A 16403-nucleotide genomic window follows, 5' to 3' on the forward strand; every position below is an offset into this window, starting at 1 on the left:
AACAATAGTCTGTCCTGTATTAATTACACAAATTACATGTACTGAAATATAACAGCCTTATCAGTTGGCAAGGATTTACATACTTGTATATTCAAAACCATGTACTGTAATATGAGCATTTTCCACAACAAGTACTCATCACTGTATCACAGCAAATATTTACACAAAATTAAGTACTCCGATAAAATCCATATTCCTATTAGGAAGTAACAAAATTGTGAGTTTTAATGGATTCACACTGGTAATAATTCCGTAATTCAAAGAGAGATTAGTGTGCTTTACCTGCAGGCATTTAACTCCTGCTTTTTCTCAATAAATGTCTTGACAAAACATGTCAAAATATCTTCACCAAAATGGACAGAAAGGTTTGCTCACAAATTTGGAATTAATTATGATATAATAAAGTTGAAGTAGAAGAATGTTTCACTGCAACAATGGCAAAGAGGACATTAAATCAGATTAGGCCGTAAGTGATTTATAACAAATCAGTATTTCATGGCTCAGTCATTCTTAATGCAGGCACTGATGTCCAGATTATGTAAAGGTTTTAGAATACACTTTAGTTCTTCCGAGACATAATCTAATGACTGTTTTATAGCCGGCATGGTTTTTGGAAATGCAGCTTTGGAATTATATTTTTCAAGAGTTTCCTCAGGTTGACGTTTCACCATTAAAACAGAACTACTTCAATCCTATTTGAGGTACAAAGAAATATTAATACAGCCAAACTGTCAAAGTTGAACAAATAAATTAGAAAATATTTAACCACGTTTCTGCACACAAGACAATTATAAAACCAATCAATCAAAAGTAAGTATATAAGTGTATGGCTATTTGTGTCCTAGCAGGCAAACTAGAATGAGGTAATTAAAAAAAAAAAAAGACAAATTGTTAAGACCTACTATAAGGCAAATTATGATGCTGGATAAAGACTGGCTCATCAACTGAAATGCAAAAGGAACTGTGTCACTTGCTGTATTTATTACTAAGTTATTTCACATAAATCACTGAAATTTATTTACAGTTATTACTCCTAGTGTTAGCCTTTATCTGATTTAACGTCAAATAACCATATAGAAATACAAAGATACAGATGGCTCATCAAGGGCTCTAATACTACATAAACACAACGGAATGTTTACTCAATTAAGTCATACTTTGGGGGGGGGAATAGAATACAGCCATTACAAATGTCTTGATACTGCAAAGACACAATCTATTACTGGTAGGGTCAAGAGTAGCATATCTCAGCTCATGTCCTGGAGGCCCATTGTCCCACTTTCATGCTTTCCCTTCTCCCAAACATTCTTGAGTCAACCTGCAGGAGGCTTGATGTTTAGCTTCTGAGCCGAATCAGGTGTGTTTGGAGAAAGGAACATGAAACTGCAGGGCAGTGGGCCTCCAGGGTAAGAGCTGAGAAACCCTAGTCCTGAGAACAAAAAAAACGATACTTCACACAACCATACACAACTGAGGAAATGTTTTATGCATTGTTGTTTAAAATGAAACTGGTCAGTTATTTGCTTTAATGCTTTTATGTTAAACGCCTCCCTAATACCCTTACAAAGCCGGGTTTATACTTGCTTTTAACTATGCACGTGTATGAAAGATGGCATCCAGCCATATCCTGCATTTATTTGGCGCATTGATTGTGCATGTTTGTATGCATGTGGTTCAGTGATTGTTGATGCAGGCAAGTGTTCAAAGCACAACCTAAATAGTGTAGGCAGTATAGTGCAATGTAACATAGTTTCTGCCATAGACTGAACAAACTAGAGTTGTGTCTCAAATAGCACACTTAGATACTATTCTAGACCACTTTTGTGCATTAACACGAATCAATTTCCCTACTACAGGAAAAAGAAAAGTCTATTTTGTATACAACATGGAAACCTGATGGACAGGTATGTTTTGGCACTGACATGCCATCTGATGTGACTTGGATGTTGTTTGTTCACTTACATTGCTGTTGAGTCCACACATGCACACACACACAAGCATAGTCATGTGTCAAGTATAAAACAAGCCGAACACCCCTAACTATTTCCTACTAAATACACATTACATGGGGTCATTATAGTTGTAAGTAGGAGGGGCTGAGTACTCTTGGCCCTGCATTGCCCCCTGGGCTGCACCCATAGCCGCCTGCTGAGCTGCTTGTTGTACATGGGGGTTTTTCCAAGCACCCGTTGCCCATTCCTCCTGGGCCTTGCTCATGCTCCCTCCACTGCCACGGTAGAAGTTATGGACCTGCACACAGAAAGGTATGAAAACAGTCTTCTCTAAGTCCTGTTGCTGTTTCTATATACAATAAAGGAAATTGTTTTATTTGCTACCACCTTATAATAAACATCATTACAAATGTGCTTACTTATTTGGCTTTTATCCAAAGCAAATTTCACGAATGATACATTATACAGTTGAACAGTTGATGATTATGGGCCTTGATCATCGACCCAAAAGTTGTAGCTTGGCAGTGTTGGGCATACTGGTGCAAAGACTTTACCACTGAGCACTGATTTTGCAAATCAGGAAGTGATGGTCAAGGAAATGGTTTTCAGTATCAGTAAGGGAGTGAGGTACCTTGGTGAGGGCGATGAAAGATAGCACAGCGACAGCTGTGAACATAATAGTGGGAATCAGCATGACCACAGCAGAGCCGATATTAGTGCTGAAGAATGTGATGGTGGCCAGCCACCCACTGTAAAGGAGAGAGACACACGAACACGTTAGAATAATTACCTTACTGTCGCTAGTAGCTGTAAAAACAATATCTAAATAAACACCACTACCACAATTAGACCTTTTCTGGAAACCCAACATTCAAAGCCCTTACCAGACTCCCCAGCCTGGGATGCCCACTGTCTGGATAATACTGATCACAACCTGAGCCACGAATACAAAGAAAAACGCCATGAAGTTGAAAGAGCTGTCAGTCCTGAAAAAAAGAAAAACAGTTATAACCATATATTAATAACTGGTATAGTTTCAAACAATATAGGATTTACATGATACCTTGTTGTATTAATTAGAAACAGTTGCTAAGGGCGATTGAATTGAGTGAAGCAAGATCTAATTTTTCACAAATATTGCCTGGAAATGTAAACAGTCAAGTCTATCTCTCTGCCAGAACTGTTTTCTCAGAGACTCTATTTATAACTGTTTCATGTGTCCTGTGTCTGGATTGCATCCTGATAAGATTTTTACCACATACACTCAATGTAGTCAAATACATTAAAGTCAAAGACTTAAAGGTCATAGACAATGGTCGGAGGTGAAACGTAGAATATCAACTTTACTGTCTAGAAGAATGACCCAAAAAGTGAATTAAATTTTCCCAGTGTCTAATTTGCACCCTAAAATTGAATAAAACAGTTAAAATATGCTGTTTTGCCCAATTTCTGAAGGTTTGTTTAAATCTCACTTATGCACATTTTCACCGCCAGGGGACCGTCGTCGTGACGTCATTTAAGCCAAACAGACTGGGAGCAGTTCTGTGTTTACTTGTGGACCGAGCACATGTGTACGGACTTTGGTCGTGAGAGGTTGTGTAAAATGTCTGAAAGCGATAGCAATTTTGAAGTAGGAATTCTCCCAATTGAATATCGAGAGGTGAAACCATATATGTATGCGCCTATGGCCGTTGCGAAGCAGTCAGTAAATGTGGCTCACTGGTTTGACCATGCGGCCTCAGAATCGGACAGCAACTCAGCCGACTCTGATCGCGGTGACCCCGGACCTCAACAAGACTCGCACCCAAACGATTTATCCTGGTAGTTATGATAAATTCCTACTTTCATTGTAATACTAAATAAGAGCCCTTTTGAAATATTAAACCGCCCTCCCTAGTGGATATAGGTAACGATTACTTGACAGTGCGCCGGTAGGCCACATTAGCCTGCCATCCGTGGTATTATACTATTTATAGCCTACTCTGAGCGAGGAAATATCTCTTTGTCTCATTTCCACAATGATTGTACAGGATCCCTCAGGATTTTTGACTTGTCAATTGAAAGCAAAAGTAAGAATGTTTACCTCCAATCTTCTCCCTTTTGCTTGAGCATTGCTAGTCTGTTTCTTCTTTAACTGCTTGATTTTGTTTCACGTGCACAATCCACTCTCTCCGCCTCTTCTCCTTTTTTGGAAAAAGCCAACCCACTCGCTCCACCTCTTCTCCTTTTTCGGAAAATGCCGAAAAAAGCTCTCACTCTGCCTCTTCTCCTCAAAGCCAACCCACTCGCTCCGCCTCTTCTCCTCTTCCGGAAAAAGCCAATCCACTCTCTCTGCCTCCTCTCCTCTCTCGGTAAAAAGTAAAAACTTCTTCGTGAACCGGTCCCGTTGTTACGGTTCACTGCACAACAATAAGGCATGGGTTTTTTCTTTGGAAATTCCTGAACGCACGTCTGCACTCAAGCCGAACAGCAATGTAAGTAAACGGAAATGGACTCAACTCAAGCGGTTTGTTTGTCTTAAATGAGGTCACGCACCGAGTGGTCACGAAAATAGCCGAACAGAAATACGCCACGATCCGCGCTAACTTATTTTAATTATTACTTATTAACAATACTTCTTGGGACCAGAAGAAAATTACAGATGTTTTTTTTAACATATAAAGTTTTAAATGTGCATAAAATTAAAACCGTTGCCTATGAGCTTTAAATCTGGGTTACATCAACCTGTGTTACATGTTAATATGCAAATCATCTCATCATATTCGAACACCAAATTCTAGTGTTGTTCTTCCTTTGTAATTGTTTTATGAATAAGAAGGTCGCTGCTTCCAAAAATTGTTATTTTGGTTAGGCAGATGCATTTATACTTGTGCAACATGCAGCTAAAATGCATCTTAGATCTCCTGAAGTGGTGTGAGTGATCAAATTTAAATCTGTTTGAAATGTACCTTGGGTGCATTTACACTTTCATTTTATTTTGCTAATCTCCATTGGGATATAATCCTGATACTGAAGACACATGTAACAACCTACTCAAGTGTAAACACAGTCAGAAACTAAAATATCCTGGAAAAAAAATTAAAAGATTAATAACGTGCAAAATGGAACAGGTACCGGTATATTAGTAAGATACATATGCTTGTTCGTCTGAACTCACTTAAAAGCTTTGTAGATGGGTCGGAACCAGCACACATAAGAGCAAGGTGTGAAGAGAATAAGCCACAATATAGCCATTCCAAAGTTAGTGGCCCCGCCCCCACCGCACATCCATGCAAGACAGCCAATCAGATTCACCGCCAACGTAGCACTGTTCACTGAGTGAGAGAATAAATGAATTTAAATATTGAACATCATGTAGTACTCTACATGAAAAACTGCCAAAAATTTTAATTAATTTGATGATTACATGCACAAAAGAAATCAGGGGCTCATCTTTACTTCCTACCGTTTACATAATTTTGTACAACTGCGTTGCTAAATTCTCGATTCTGATTGGTCAGAAGGTGTTGATGAATTTTTTATAACAGTAGTGCTGACCACAAGGCAAAGTACAGGTTTTATATTAATGCACTCATTCTAATACATTGTCTATTGTCTATCAAGTCAAAGTCCCTCCTACGCCAGGATCTGGTCTTCCCAGGCAGTTCTCCTGTCCCAGTACTACCCAGTTCTTTAAGGCGCATGGGTGTGGCACCATTCTCCGTCTCAGCAGCCCTCAGCCTCTCGCCTATAGACCCTTTTCAGTCACGTGACCTTCGTAAACGCGACCACCATTTTGGACATGTAGCGGACTTCGGCTCGAATTGGTTTGAATGCGAGGAAGGCGACAAACGGAGAACATACAAGAAAAAGGAGCGAGATGCAGAAAACACCTTCGCTATCCAGCGACGTAGGGCATTTACAGGGCGAGCAGAGGGAGAAATAACAACAGTAACGACACATTAGCAACGCCGTACAGAAATAACGGTTTATGGCACAGACCCTTTCGGTTCTCGCTCATCTAGCTGCTACAATGACTGCTTAGACTGCAACAATAATACCTAACACACATTTAAGTATCCGTCGTAAAGACGTGAAACTCGTCGAGTGACGAGTGTGTTCATTGATCAGCTAACACAATCTAAAAGGAGACATACCATCACACTGCCCTGGCGCTGTGTACAGTTTACCTTCTATGGCTTGTGCACTCACTATTTGCCATTACTTTCTCCAACCGTTGTGACAGATTACAGGAAACGGCCTGGATTTAAGAGACAAATACATGCTCCTATTGTTTTGAGCACTTATTTGTAGGCAGTGCTTTAATTTGTAAAGTGGGAGGTCCCGGAGCGCAGAGGATGAGCGGCTCCGGTGCGGAAAAAAAGGGGGCGGGGCGGGGCGCTGCGCTGCGCTTCTGGGCATGTTTTGTAATAACACTGCAAATTAAGTTCATCTGCAGATATTTTGTGGATGTCGTTTCATGAGAGAAATCACCAACAAGACAGATATCAAAATCAGACATTAACACTAAATAAACTTGTATTTTTTTTTATTTAATTATTTGGGTTGTTTTTTTTTTTTTGTTACATAGTCAAAAGAGGTGTCGGATCACCGGATCTAGTGTAAATAGCTGCCGGAGCCAACGCCCGAGGTTCCGGAGCGCGCTCCGGCTTGCTCCCCCTCAAATTAAGCGCTGTTTGTAGGACACTGCCTCTGATCTGTCCTACAGTCTACCAACAGCAAAGAAACACAACGCTAGCTAATGTCGTTAGCTAATAGCTACTACAGAAGAACAAACAGGTTACAATGGGTTATTTTAGCCTATTTGGTTACACACTCGCCGCCACAGAATGTTAACAGCAATGTAATGCCTTTTCTGGCTAATTTTATTCGTCTTACCTCCAACAAAGTGGTCACTACACAAGCGCTGGTATGCCGAGGGCTGCCGATCTGTTAATTTTTTTTAATGGCCGCTATCCATCTTCTCCGTCGGGATCCGATAAAATGATAACCCTTGCCTTGTTTGTTGATGGTTACTACATCCAGGTGCACAACAATATAGTGGCATGATGGAAGTCTTGCTGAAAATAAACACTTTTTTTGCTGCCGTTCCTCAATGTTGGCTGTGGTAAACTACTGGTAGTACATGTCCAAAATGGCGGCTGCGTTTGTCGTGACGTCACGTGAAAAGGGTCCATTACATAGCTAGGGTTACAGTGGGGGGACAGTCCTCTGGTAACCACGAGAGTTTGACTCCCTACTTGCATCTGAATAGAGCATACCATCGGGTATTTGACCTCTCCATTCAACACTGAGTCCTGCTGAATGTTTTTTCCTCATTTTCCCCTTCTATGTTTGGAAACCTCTCTAGTTTTTTCCCCCGATGATGAATTACTTTTGGTAAATTAAAAAATCTGATGTCTTTGTTTCGTTCAAAACGATTTGCACATCCAAAACCACAGCAAAACCTTCCCATACTGATCAATAACAACTAACTCGTCTGAATGAAACACTACAAGTGTGCCCCCTGTCATGGCGGCATAATTACCATTGCTATGGGGGTCACGTGATAATGCAAAGTCTCTATTGCAGCATGCCTTGCCAGATGGCAGTAGTAGGTACCATTTTTATGATGGTCTTTGGTATGACCCAACCGCGAGTAGAACTCTGGATCTCTTTTATTGTAGTTTATACTGTTTATATTGTTTGTTTGAGTGTTTAGTCTATGTCTAGTTCTTATCTAGAGTGTTTATACTGCTTATATTGTTTGTTTGTTAGTTTGTTTTGTTTTCAATTATTCTATTTTTATTTATTGCATTGCCTGTTTGCACCGTGGGTCAGAGAGGACTGAAATTTCATCTGTGCTGTATGTCGAGCATGTATAGCATATATGACAATAAAGTTGACTTGACTTGATCTCCCAATCGAGAGACGGACATGCTAACCATGAGGCCAACTCGCGGTATTCTGTTGTCTATAGTAACAACTTCAACAGCGGCTTCTATGGCTGAATTGTACATAAATGGAATTTTTTTTAAAAATGTATTCTTGAAAATTGATGTGAAGTTTTCTGTAGGGAGTTGTTTATTTAACATTTTTGGGAAGAGTCTCCATGGTCAACACTCTAACAGCCAGAGGTAAAGCTTTTCCTTTATGTTTTCTGACAGGAAAAGTCTTCAGAACATCTCTGGGCTTTGCAGTTTCTCAGTAACATGACAGTCTACATTTTTTTTTTTTTTTTTGAACTTCAAGTGACAGAAAAAAGAGAAACTGGTGAGGAAATGACTGTTTCTAGATGTTATAATGTAAGTGACAACAGGAACTAACATGTTACAGAGACAGTGGTGGGTGTAGGTATGGGTGACATGGACAGCTAGACAGGCTACTTCTTGGCCTCCCACTCAGAAGGACTTGATGGGGAGGGGCGGGTGTAGACCTATAACCTCAGGTCTCCCCACTGGAAGCCCGGGGTAAGGGGGAGCAGGGGAATCTATTAAACAGCGCACATACTGTAGCACTAATGCAGAGGAAAATCAGTAACACTGAAATGCTACCAAATAAATCACAATTCATTCATTAGCGTGAGAGTGTATAGTTTCACAGACAAAGTGTTGCTTTTTTTTTCCAGTTTGTGCAAAATCATTAAGAATAGTATAAAACCAGTCTGTACACCACCAAGGTGAACTGGTTTAGTCTTTACTCTTTGGCTGTCAGTGTTGGGTGACACAAGATGAATAAGAAAAAGTCTAGGGTCAGCCATCAGCTGCCCAGTTAGAAAAAAGAGGAAAGAAGAGGAGAAACACACAAGAGATAAAAGTTATGAAGCTATGTTTTCTCTTTATGAGTATAACATTATGCAAGTAATGAAATAGGCTAGTATAACACCTACGTTTGTTAGCCTATGAGCCGATGTTTCTATGTTGTTTTCTATGCTATTACACATAGGGTGAGAAGATTCTGTTTTCTATCCAACTAGCTTACATAACACTGGATATAATTTCACACAGTTTCAACATGATATTGTGTGTATCCTGCAGCAAAAACCTAACTAGCACATGCACTCTACAACCCCAATTCCAAAAAAGTTGGGGCGCTCTGTAAACTGTAAATAAAAAAAGAATGTGAAGATTTGCAAATCATGGAAACCCTATATTTTGTTGAAAATAGTAAAAAGACAACATATCAGATGTTGAAACTGAGAAATTTGATTGTTTTTTGAAAAATGCATGCTCATTTTGAATTTGTCGTCAGAAACATGTTTCAAAAAAGTTGGGACGGGGCATGTTTACCACTGTGTTGCATCACCTCTACTCTTAACAACACTCTGTAAATGTTTGGGAACTGAGGAGACCAATTGCTGTAGTTTTGAAAGAGAAACGTTGTCCCATTCTTGCCTGATATACAATTTCAGCTGCTCAACAGTTAGGGGTCTCCTTTGTAGTATTTTGCACTTCATAATGCGCCAAATGTTTTAAATGGGAGACAGGTCTGGACTGCAGGCAGGCCAGTTTAGCACCCGGACTCTTACTATGGAGCCATGCAGTTTTAATATGTGCAGAAAGCAGTTTGGCGTTGTCTTGCTGAAAGATGGAAGGCCTTCCCTGAAAAAGATTTTATCTGGATGGCAGCATATTGCTCTGAAATGTGTTTATATCATTCAGCATTAATGATGTTTTCCCAGATGTACAGTATAAGCTACCCATGTCATGTGCACTAATGCACCCTCATAGCATCACAGATGCTGGCTTTTGAACTGTGCACTGATAACAAGCCGGATGGTCCCTCTCCTCTTTAGCCTGGAGGACATGGTGTCCATGAGTTCTTAAAAGAATTTCTACTTTTGATTAGTCAGACCTCAGGAAAATTTTCCACTTCGCCTCAGTCCATCCTAAAAGAGCTCAGGCCCAGAGAAGGTGGCGGTGTTTCTGCATATTATTTATATATGGTTTTAACTTGCATTTGTGGATGTAGCAATGAAATGTTTTCACAGAAGATGGTTTTCTGAAGTGTTCCTGAGCCCATACAGTGATTTCCACTACAGACACATGTCTGCTTTTAATGCAGTGTCGCCTGAGGGCCTGAACACAGGCATCCAATGTCAGTTTTCAGCCTTGTCTCTTGCATACAGAGATTTCTCCAGATTCTCTGAATCTTTTCATGATATTATATACCATAGATGATGTGATCCCCAAATTTTTTGCAATTTTACAATGAGGAACGTTATTCTTACATTGTTGCACTGTTTGCCTACGCAGTCTTTCACAAGTAGCTATATATATATATATATATATATATATATATATATATATATATATATATATATATATATATATAATAGCTACATTTATTCTTGTGGAACCTCTGCACAGTAGGCAGTTGTAGCTTATATGGTACCCTGGCTCTTTTTATACCCAATCATGTTACTGACCTGTTGACAATGAACCAAATTAGTTTTTTTTAGCATTACACAACTTTTTCAGTCTTTTGTTGCCCCGTCCCAACTTTTCTGAAATGTGTTGCTGACATCAAATTCAAAATGAGCAAATATTTTTCAAAAAACAATAAAATTTCTCAGTTTCAACATTTGATATGTTGTCTTTGTACTATTTTCAATGAAATATAGGGTTTCCATGATTTGCAAATCTTCACATTCTGTTTTCATTTGTGTTTTCATTTTTTGGAATAGGGGTTGTAATAATTTGATTACTTTTTATTTGTATTTATATACTACAATTTGTTTATATTTGTCTTTGTTTCTAATTTTTGATATTTGAGTATCATTTTTGTTTATATTGTTAGTATTTATATAGTTTTAATGTTTATTTATTTGTGTTGTAAACCTCTGAATAAAAATTACATTGAGTGCAGAATGGTCCTTTTTGGTGGTTGGGGGAAGTTAAGGGGGGGTTGGATCGTCACACAATTTTTGTCAGCATCTTTTTTTTTTGAGTGATTTGAGCGCTGAAGTGGGGAGTTTGCCCAGGGTACCATATAAGCTACAACTGCCTACTGTGCAGAGGTTCCACAAGAATAAATGTACCTATATTAATAGCTACATTTACTCTTGTCCCATTAGCATTGGGACACTATCATTGAACACCACCCTATCGTTGATTATTTTCCTGTAACAGCACACCCTGTTATTTTATTCCTTACATAACCCTTTAAATGATTACTCTTATTAAGTAACTACTATGAATTATTATTTATCTTTTTAAAGAGGTACTGCACACTTAAATGTGTTTTTGAACTGTAAACTCAATGATATGACTGTACTGTGATGAAACACATCAATGCTGGTGTTAATACTGGCAAAATGACCCTTTTTTTTAAAAAAAAATCTGTATTTTACAGTTTGAAAATGGCTCAGAATGCCATCTCCTGGTTAAAATCATCCTAAACCTTGCAAGGCTGATGCTGACGCTGAGTTGACTGTTAGGTACTTCTTTTCATGACATTTATATTTCAAAAAAGAACGTTAACACCTCTACTCAGAGATGGGCAGCCCACCTCCTCCAGCCCCTACCTTTGAGTAGGAGTCTGTGAAACTGCTCTCATTTTATCATGTGTACTGATCAAGACTCATTCACAGGAGTTTACCCACCACCACCACCACCCTCAGCCCTTCCCTCACCATTTGTACCTTTGATGAAAAATGAACTACACAGCAAGGGACTTTAATGTCCAATGAAGTGTTTACAACAAACCTTCAACAGAACACTTTCACTTCAGCAGTGTTTTGAGTGAAAACACAGCCAGCATTGTTCAGCCAAACAGTATGCAGCTGTTCGGCCAAAGAGTACACAGCCCACTCAGAAATATATACATAAAATAAAGAATTACAACAATGGTAACTCTGATAAAAGCATAAATATGTACAGATTTCTGATATACTTACAAATCCAGAGGTAGTACAAGCGTTTGCACATGGTGCGGCGTTGCTCTGGGATCTCATTGAAGTCTTGGTAAAAGCATGGCTTCAGGGGAATGAAGCGGGGCAGAGGTGGGAAATTGTTTTCTGAGGGTATAAAGGGTGTCAGCCATGGTATCACAGTAACTCTTTATTTCCACAAAACTTTGATAAAAGACATAATAGTTGTGTTTATAATAGACTATATTCTTAAATCTATCCTATCCAAATAAATAAAAAACTCTTACCTGCCATTACGGCTCTTCTTTTTTTTTTTTTTTTTAGGTTCCTGACGTCAGATGTCAATACTCCGTAACCTAAATGAAAGACTGTCCATAAGCACTTATTTTACTAACATTCCCAACATGGTCATGAGATCATTCCCAATGAATACTTTGGAAAGAGGCTTGAGCATCGGCTACGTCCCAAACTGTTTATTACTCTACTAGATAGTGCATTGAACGTGTATAGTGGACTATTATTTTGACAATACTACTTAGTGCCCTACTCTGGTCCGTGGATGCGTTTTAGAACGGAGCCTCCAGCGACAGTATTTCCTCAGGAGGCACTCGCTCAGGTGGGGACACTACGCCCCCTGGTGGTCAGAATAAAGATATTCAAAAGGCCTCCAAAGATTGAAAACACTGTAGTATCCGTACCAGATGACAGCTTTAACTATACACCACCCTATTTCATTATACCAATTGTTTTATCTACATACATTTACAGGATTCTGCGTTTTAGGAAAGATAAAACAAGCTTCATGTTCTTCTTAGGGTGATGTGATGTGATGTGATGTGATGTGATGTAGCCTGAGGACAGGGCTTGCATCTGCCGACCAGGAAAATAATGGGAAGCAGAAAAATGGATTCTCACCTCTCAGAAATGATGAAATACATTTTTCCCAGAATAACATGATTCACCAGATATTGGTCACTTTTCTAGCAGTACCAATGTGTTATTATACCAATGAAGGGCATACCGACGTGATTCAGGCATGAATGATGATGTTTTTTGTTCCCCCTAAAAGCTAGCTTCTGCCTGACAGACAGAATCCTGTAGGCCTCACTACTTCTGACCATCAGCTATAAGGAAGTGGAGTGTGGAAACCTAGATTACGCTCAAATGATGAGTCTGAGCGTTTCTCTGATTCACGGAGAGCTCTGTGTGTGTGTGTGTGTGTGTGTGTGTGTATGTGTGGAGGTCGGGGAGAGCGCCCTTCAGGACAGGATATCATGCTCCACTAGCTGTATCCATACATCACTGGTTGCACATTTTAACCCTAAACAGGCTCTCTTACTTACATCCTATACTTATTTAGAATCTGTAACGGTTGGACGAAACATCAGTTGAGAAACATCACCTCACCTCACCTCACCTCAGCTCAGCTCGGTCCTTAGGCTAACCAAGAACGCTGATCCGTCAATTCCGATAAACAACTTTCCATTCAAGGAGACTTCACCTTCACAGCCGATACTTTTTTTTTTCATCAAATATCTGGTTTCATTTCATCTGATTATGGATTTGAGAGTAAAAACAATCACGTCGCGATCCTCCTACACGCCGTGTGTCACCCAGCCTCCGTTCCTCCTGGACTCAGATGGAGGGACGGTGATGCTGCTGCTGCTGATGATGATGATGACGCTGTAGAGACTCGACCAACGAGCAGAGCTGCTCAGTAATCGCGATATTTCATTCTTGTACCATGCCTTCTGTTTTCAGTGTGCTTACTAGTCGCTATCCTTGGTGCTGAAGCAATTTTGTGTGCGCGTGTGCGTAAAATTAAAGACACTTCATGTCTTAACCCTTTGATGCAAAACATATGCACACCCCTTCTAATGCACACCATGGGTCAAAAATGACCCGCATTCATTTTCCAGGTTATTTCATGCTGACTGAGTTTTTCTTTGCTCTATCTTTTGAAATCAATTTATTTTATGATTGAATATTCCAAGTATTCTTTACATATCTTGTTTTTAATTACCACAAATCATTAATTTAATTTTTTCTTTCCTACTTTATGAACAAAAATACTTTTTATATTACTACACATGGGTCATCCAAGTGTGATTTAAAATTAAATGTCTTAATACTATAATAATAATAATAATAATAATAATAATAATAATAATAATAATAATAATAATTTGTTTCAAGTAATTACTTTAGCAGTGAATGGGACCAGTTATTTATTTATTAACTATGTAGTTAGCTAAGCCAACTACAATAAAATTAGCTAACTAAAATAAAATATGTCAACAGCTAGGTAGCTAATAGTAATTGCTTGAAACTTTGACAAGTAATCTACTCACTCTCAAGGTAACCTAAACATAATCAATTTTTTTCTAAGGTAATGTTAGAACAATTGAAAAACATTACTTCCATGTATTAGATGGGCAAAGGGCGCTGTGCTGAGCTGTGAAATGTCTGACACAAGCACAATTCACAGTTCCCACCAAACGCTGTAGTAAATGCATGCGGGTCGTTTCTGACCCATGTGTGTAAACTTGATGTAGAATTACAAAAGCTGTGCTTGTTCATAACTTAAGAAAGGAAAAATAAAAATGATTTGTGCTAAACAAAAACAAGATATTTACTGCATATTTGGAAAAGTAAATGACAAAATGAATTTATTTTAAAAGTATATCATAGAAACACTCATGAAATAACCTGGAAAAGGAATGCAGGTCATTTTTGACCCATGTTGTGTATTAGAAGGGTAGTGATACAAAAAGGGTTTTTATTCAAAAAGGAAGAAAGGAAAAAATAAAATAAGGATGTATGATGATCAAAAACAAGTTAACTGAGGAATACCTTGAATACTGAATGATGGAATTAGTTTATTGCAAAGATATAGAAGATAAAAACTCAGCTGGGTCACTTTTGACCCATGTTTTGCATCAGAGGGTTAAAGTAATGATAGCTGTCATTTCTCTTTACTTAATTGAGCGGTTCTTGACATGATATAGATTACTACAGTTGTGAAATAGGGCTATTTACTGTATTTTTATTATTTACTGTTTGATCTTGAATGCATTAAAAAGGCAAGAAATTCCACTAACTTTTGCAAAGCTGTAATCAAGGTAAACACTGCACTGTAAAACATTTCAGCCTTGTTTAGTTACGTCCCGTTACTAATTTTCTTTAACTCAATGAGCTCTGAAAAGTGTTTTAATTTGAACTAATCTGTGTAAGTTTTCAAAGGTTAAAACGCCGAGGGCCTTTCTGTGTGGAGTTTGCATGTTCTCCCTGTGTCTGCGTGGGTTTCCTCCGGGTGCTCCGGTTTCCCCCACAGTCCAAAGACATGCAGTTAGGTTGACATGGGGCGGCCTTGGGCTGAAGTGCCCTTGAGCGAGGTACCTGACCCCTGACTGCTCCCCGGGCGCTCTGGTGTGGCTGCTCACTGCTCTGAGTGTGTGCGTGTGTTCACTGCTTCAGATGGGTTAAATGCAGAAGATGAATTTCACTGTGCTTGAAGTGTGCATGTGATGAATAAAGGTTTAGAAGAAGGTTAGACTTGAATTTGTTAGGACTAGGACTGTTTTGGCCTCTAGAGGCCGCTGTTATTTCCTTTTCATGTCGTGTTTATTTTGGCCTCTAGAGGCCGCCACTGTTCCTGTGTTTTGTGTTTGTGTTAATTGCCTAATTATCTTCACCTGTGTCCTTAATTAGTTTGTCTATTTATACCCCTGAGTTCAGTCCTCTTGTCACGGAGTCTTTGTGCTGTTATGTTTATCTCCAGTTTCCTTTGTACTGTGTTTTTTGATCTTCTTAGCTTTTGAATTTTTGCACTTTGCTTTTCTTTTGGATTATACTCTTTGGTTTTTTTTGTCTTTTGTTTTGCCCTGTATATAGTGTATATAGTTTAAATAAACCTTTTGATTCTTTTTCTACTTCCGCCTCACGCCTCTGCATTTGAGTTATCCCCCTGGTGGCCTAGTGGGGGTTTGCTGGATTATCACACCAACGAACCAGGTTCGAATCCCAGCAAAACCCTAACAGAAAGACTCCGTCATGACCGACTCAGCAGAGGCTGCTTCAACTGTCTACCCGGCCAACCTTCAGGGAATTATGGCAGCTTTGACACGCTTCGGAGCGACCATGGACGCTCATGGACGTACGCTCACCAGCCAACGTGAGGCCCTTGCTCGCCACGAGGAACTGCTTCAGCAAATTGGGAAAACCCTGGCACAGCTGACATCTCTGCCTGCATCTCCTGCTCCTGATCCAGTTCCTGCTCCTGATCCAGCTCCCACTCCTGCTCCAGTGCCTCCTGCAATGCTGCCTTCTTCACCTCGCGAACCCAGCCTTCCTGCACCACAGAGGTATGACGGCAAGCACAGTGAGTGCCGAGAGTTCCTTACCCAGTGTCAACTCACCTTTGAGCTTCAGCCTACCACCTACACTACGGATCGCCGCAAGATTGCCTTTGTGATCACCTTATTAGCTGGTAAGGCGCGAGCCTGGGCTACTGCTATCTGGCAAAGACAGGGACCTGAGTGCTTTGATTTCCAGCTGTTTTCTGAAGAGATGCTTCGGGTCTTCGATCAGGCAGACATCAG

The 16403-nt window shown here is 39.5% G+C and overlaps 1 protein-coding gene across 1 annotated transcript; it reads right to left on the reverse strand.

Annotated features, from left to right (window-relative positions):
• Positions 1–895: 895 nt before the first annotated feature.
• Positions 896–12167, reverse strand: scamp5a (secretory carrier membrane protein 5a). Its single transcript, XM_060909257.1, has 6 exons — positions 12090–12167; positions 11830–11949; positions 5110–5266; positions 2837–2938; positions 2584–2701; positions 896–2250 (listed from the first exon to the last, which is right to left on the reverse strand). The coding sequence occupies exons 1-6, from the start codon at positions 12094–12096 to the stop codon at positions 2062–2064; spliced, it is 693 nt and encodes a 230-aa protein (XP_060765240.1). The 5' UTR covers positions 12097–12167; the 3' UTR covers positions 896–2061.
• Positions 12168–16403: the final 4236 nt, after the last annotated feature.

This window comes from Neoarius graeffei, chromosome 2 (assembly GCF_027579695.1).
Source record: "Neoarius graeffei isolate fNeoGra1 chromosome 2, fNeoGra1.pri, whole genome shotgun sequence".
Taxonomy (NCBI): Eukaryota; Metazoa; Chordata; class Actinopteri; order Siluriformes; family Ariidae; genus Neoarius; species Neoarius graeffei.

Coding starts and splice junctions, on each gene's coding strand:
- scamp5a (XM_060909257.1), bottom strand. Junction 5,267..11,829: donor CTTGTACTACCTCTGGATTT/GTAAGTATATCA, acceptor TCTCTCACTCAG/TGAACAGTGCTACGTTGGCG. Junction 2,939..5,109: donor CCCATCTACAAAGCTTTTAA/GTGAGTTCAGAC, acceptor TCTTTTTTTCAG/GACTGACAGCTCTTTCAACT.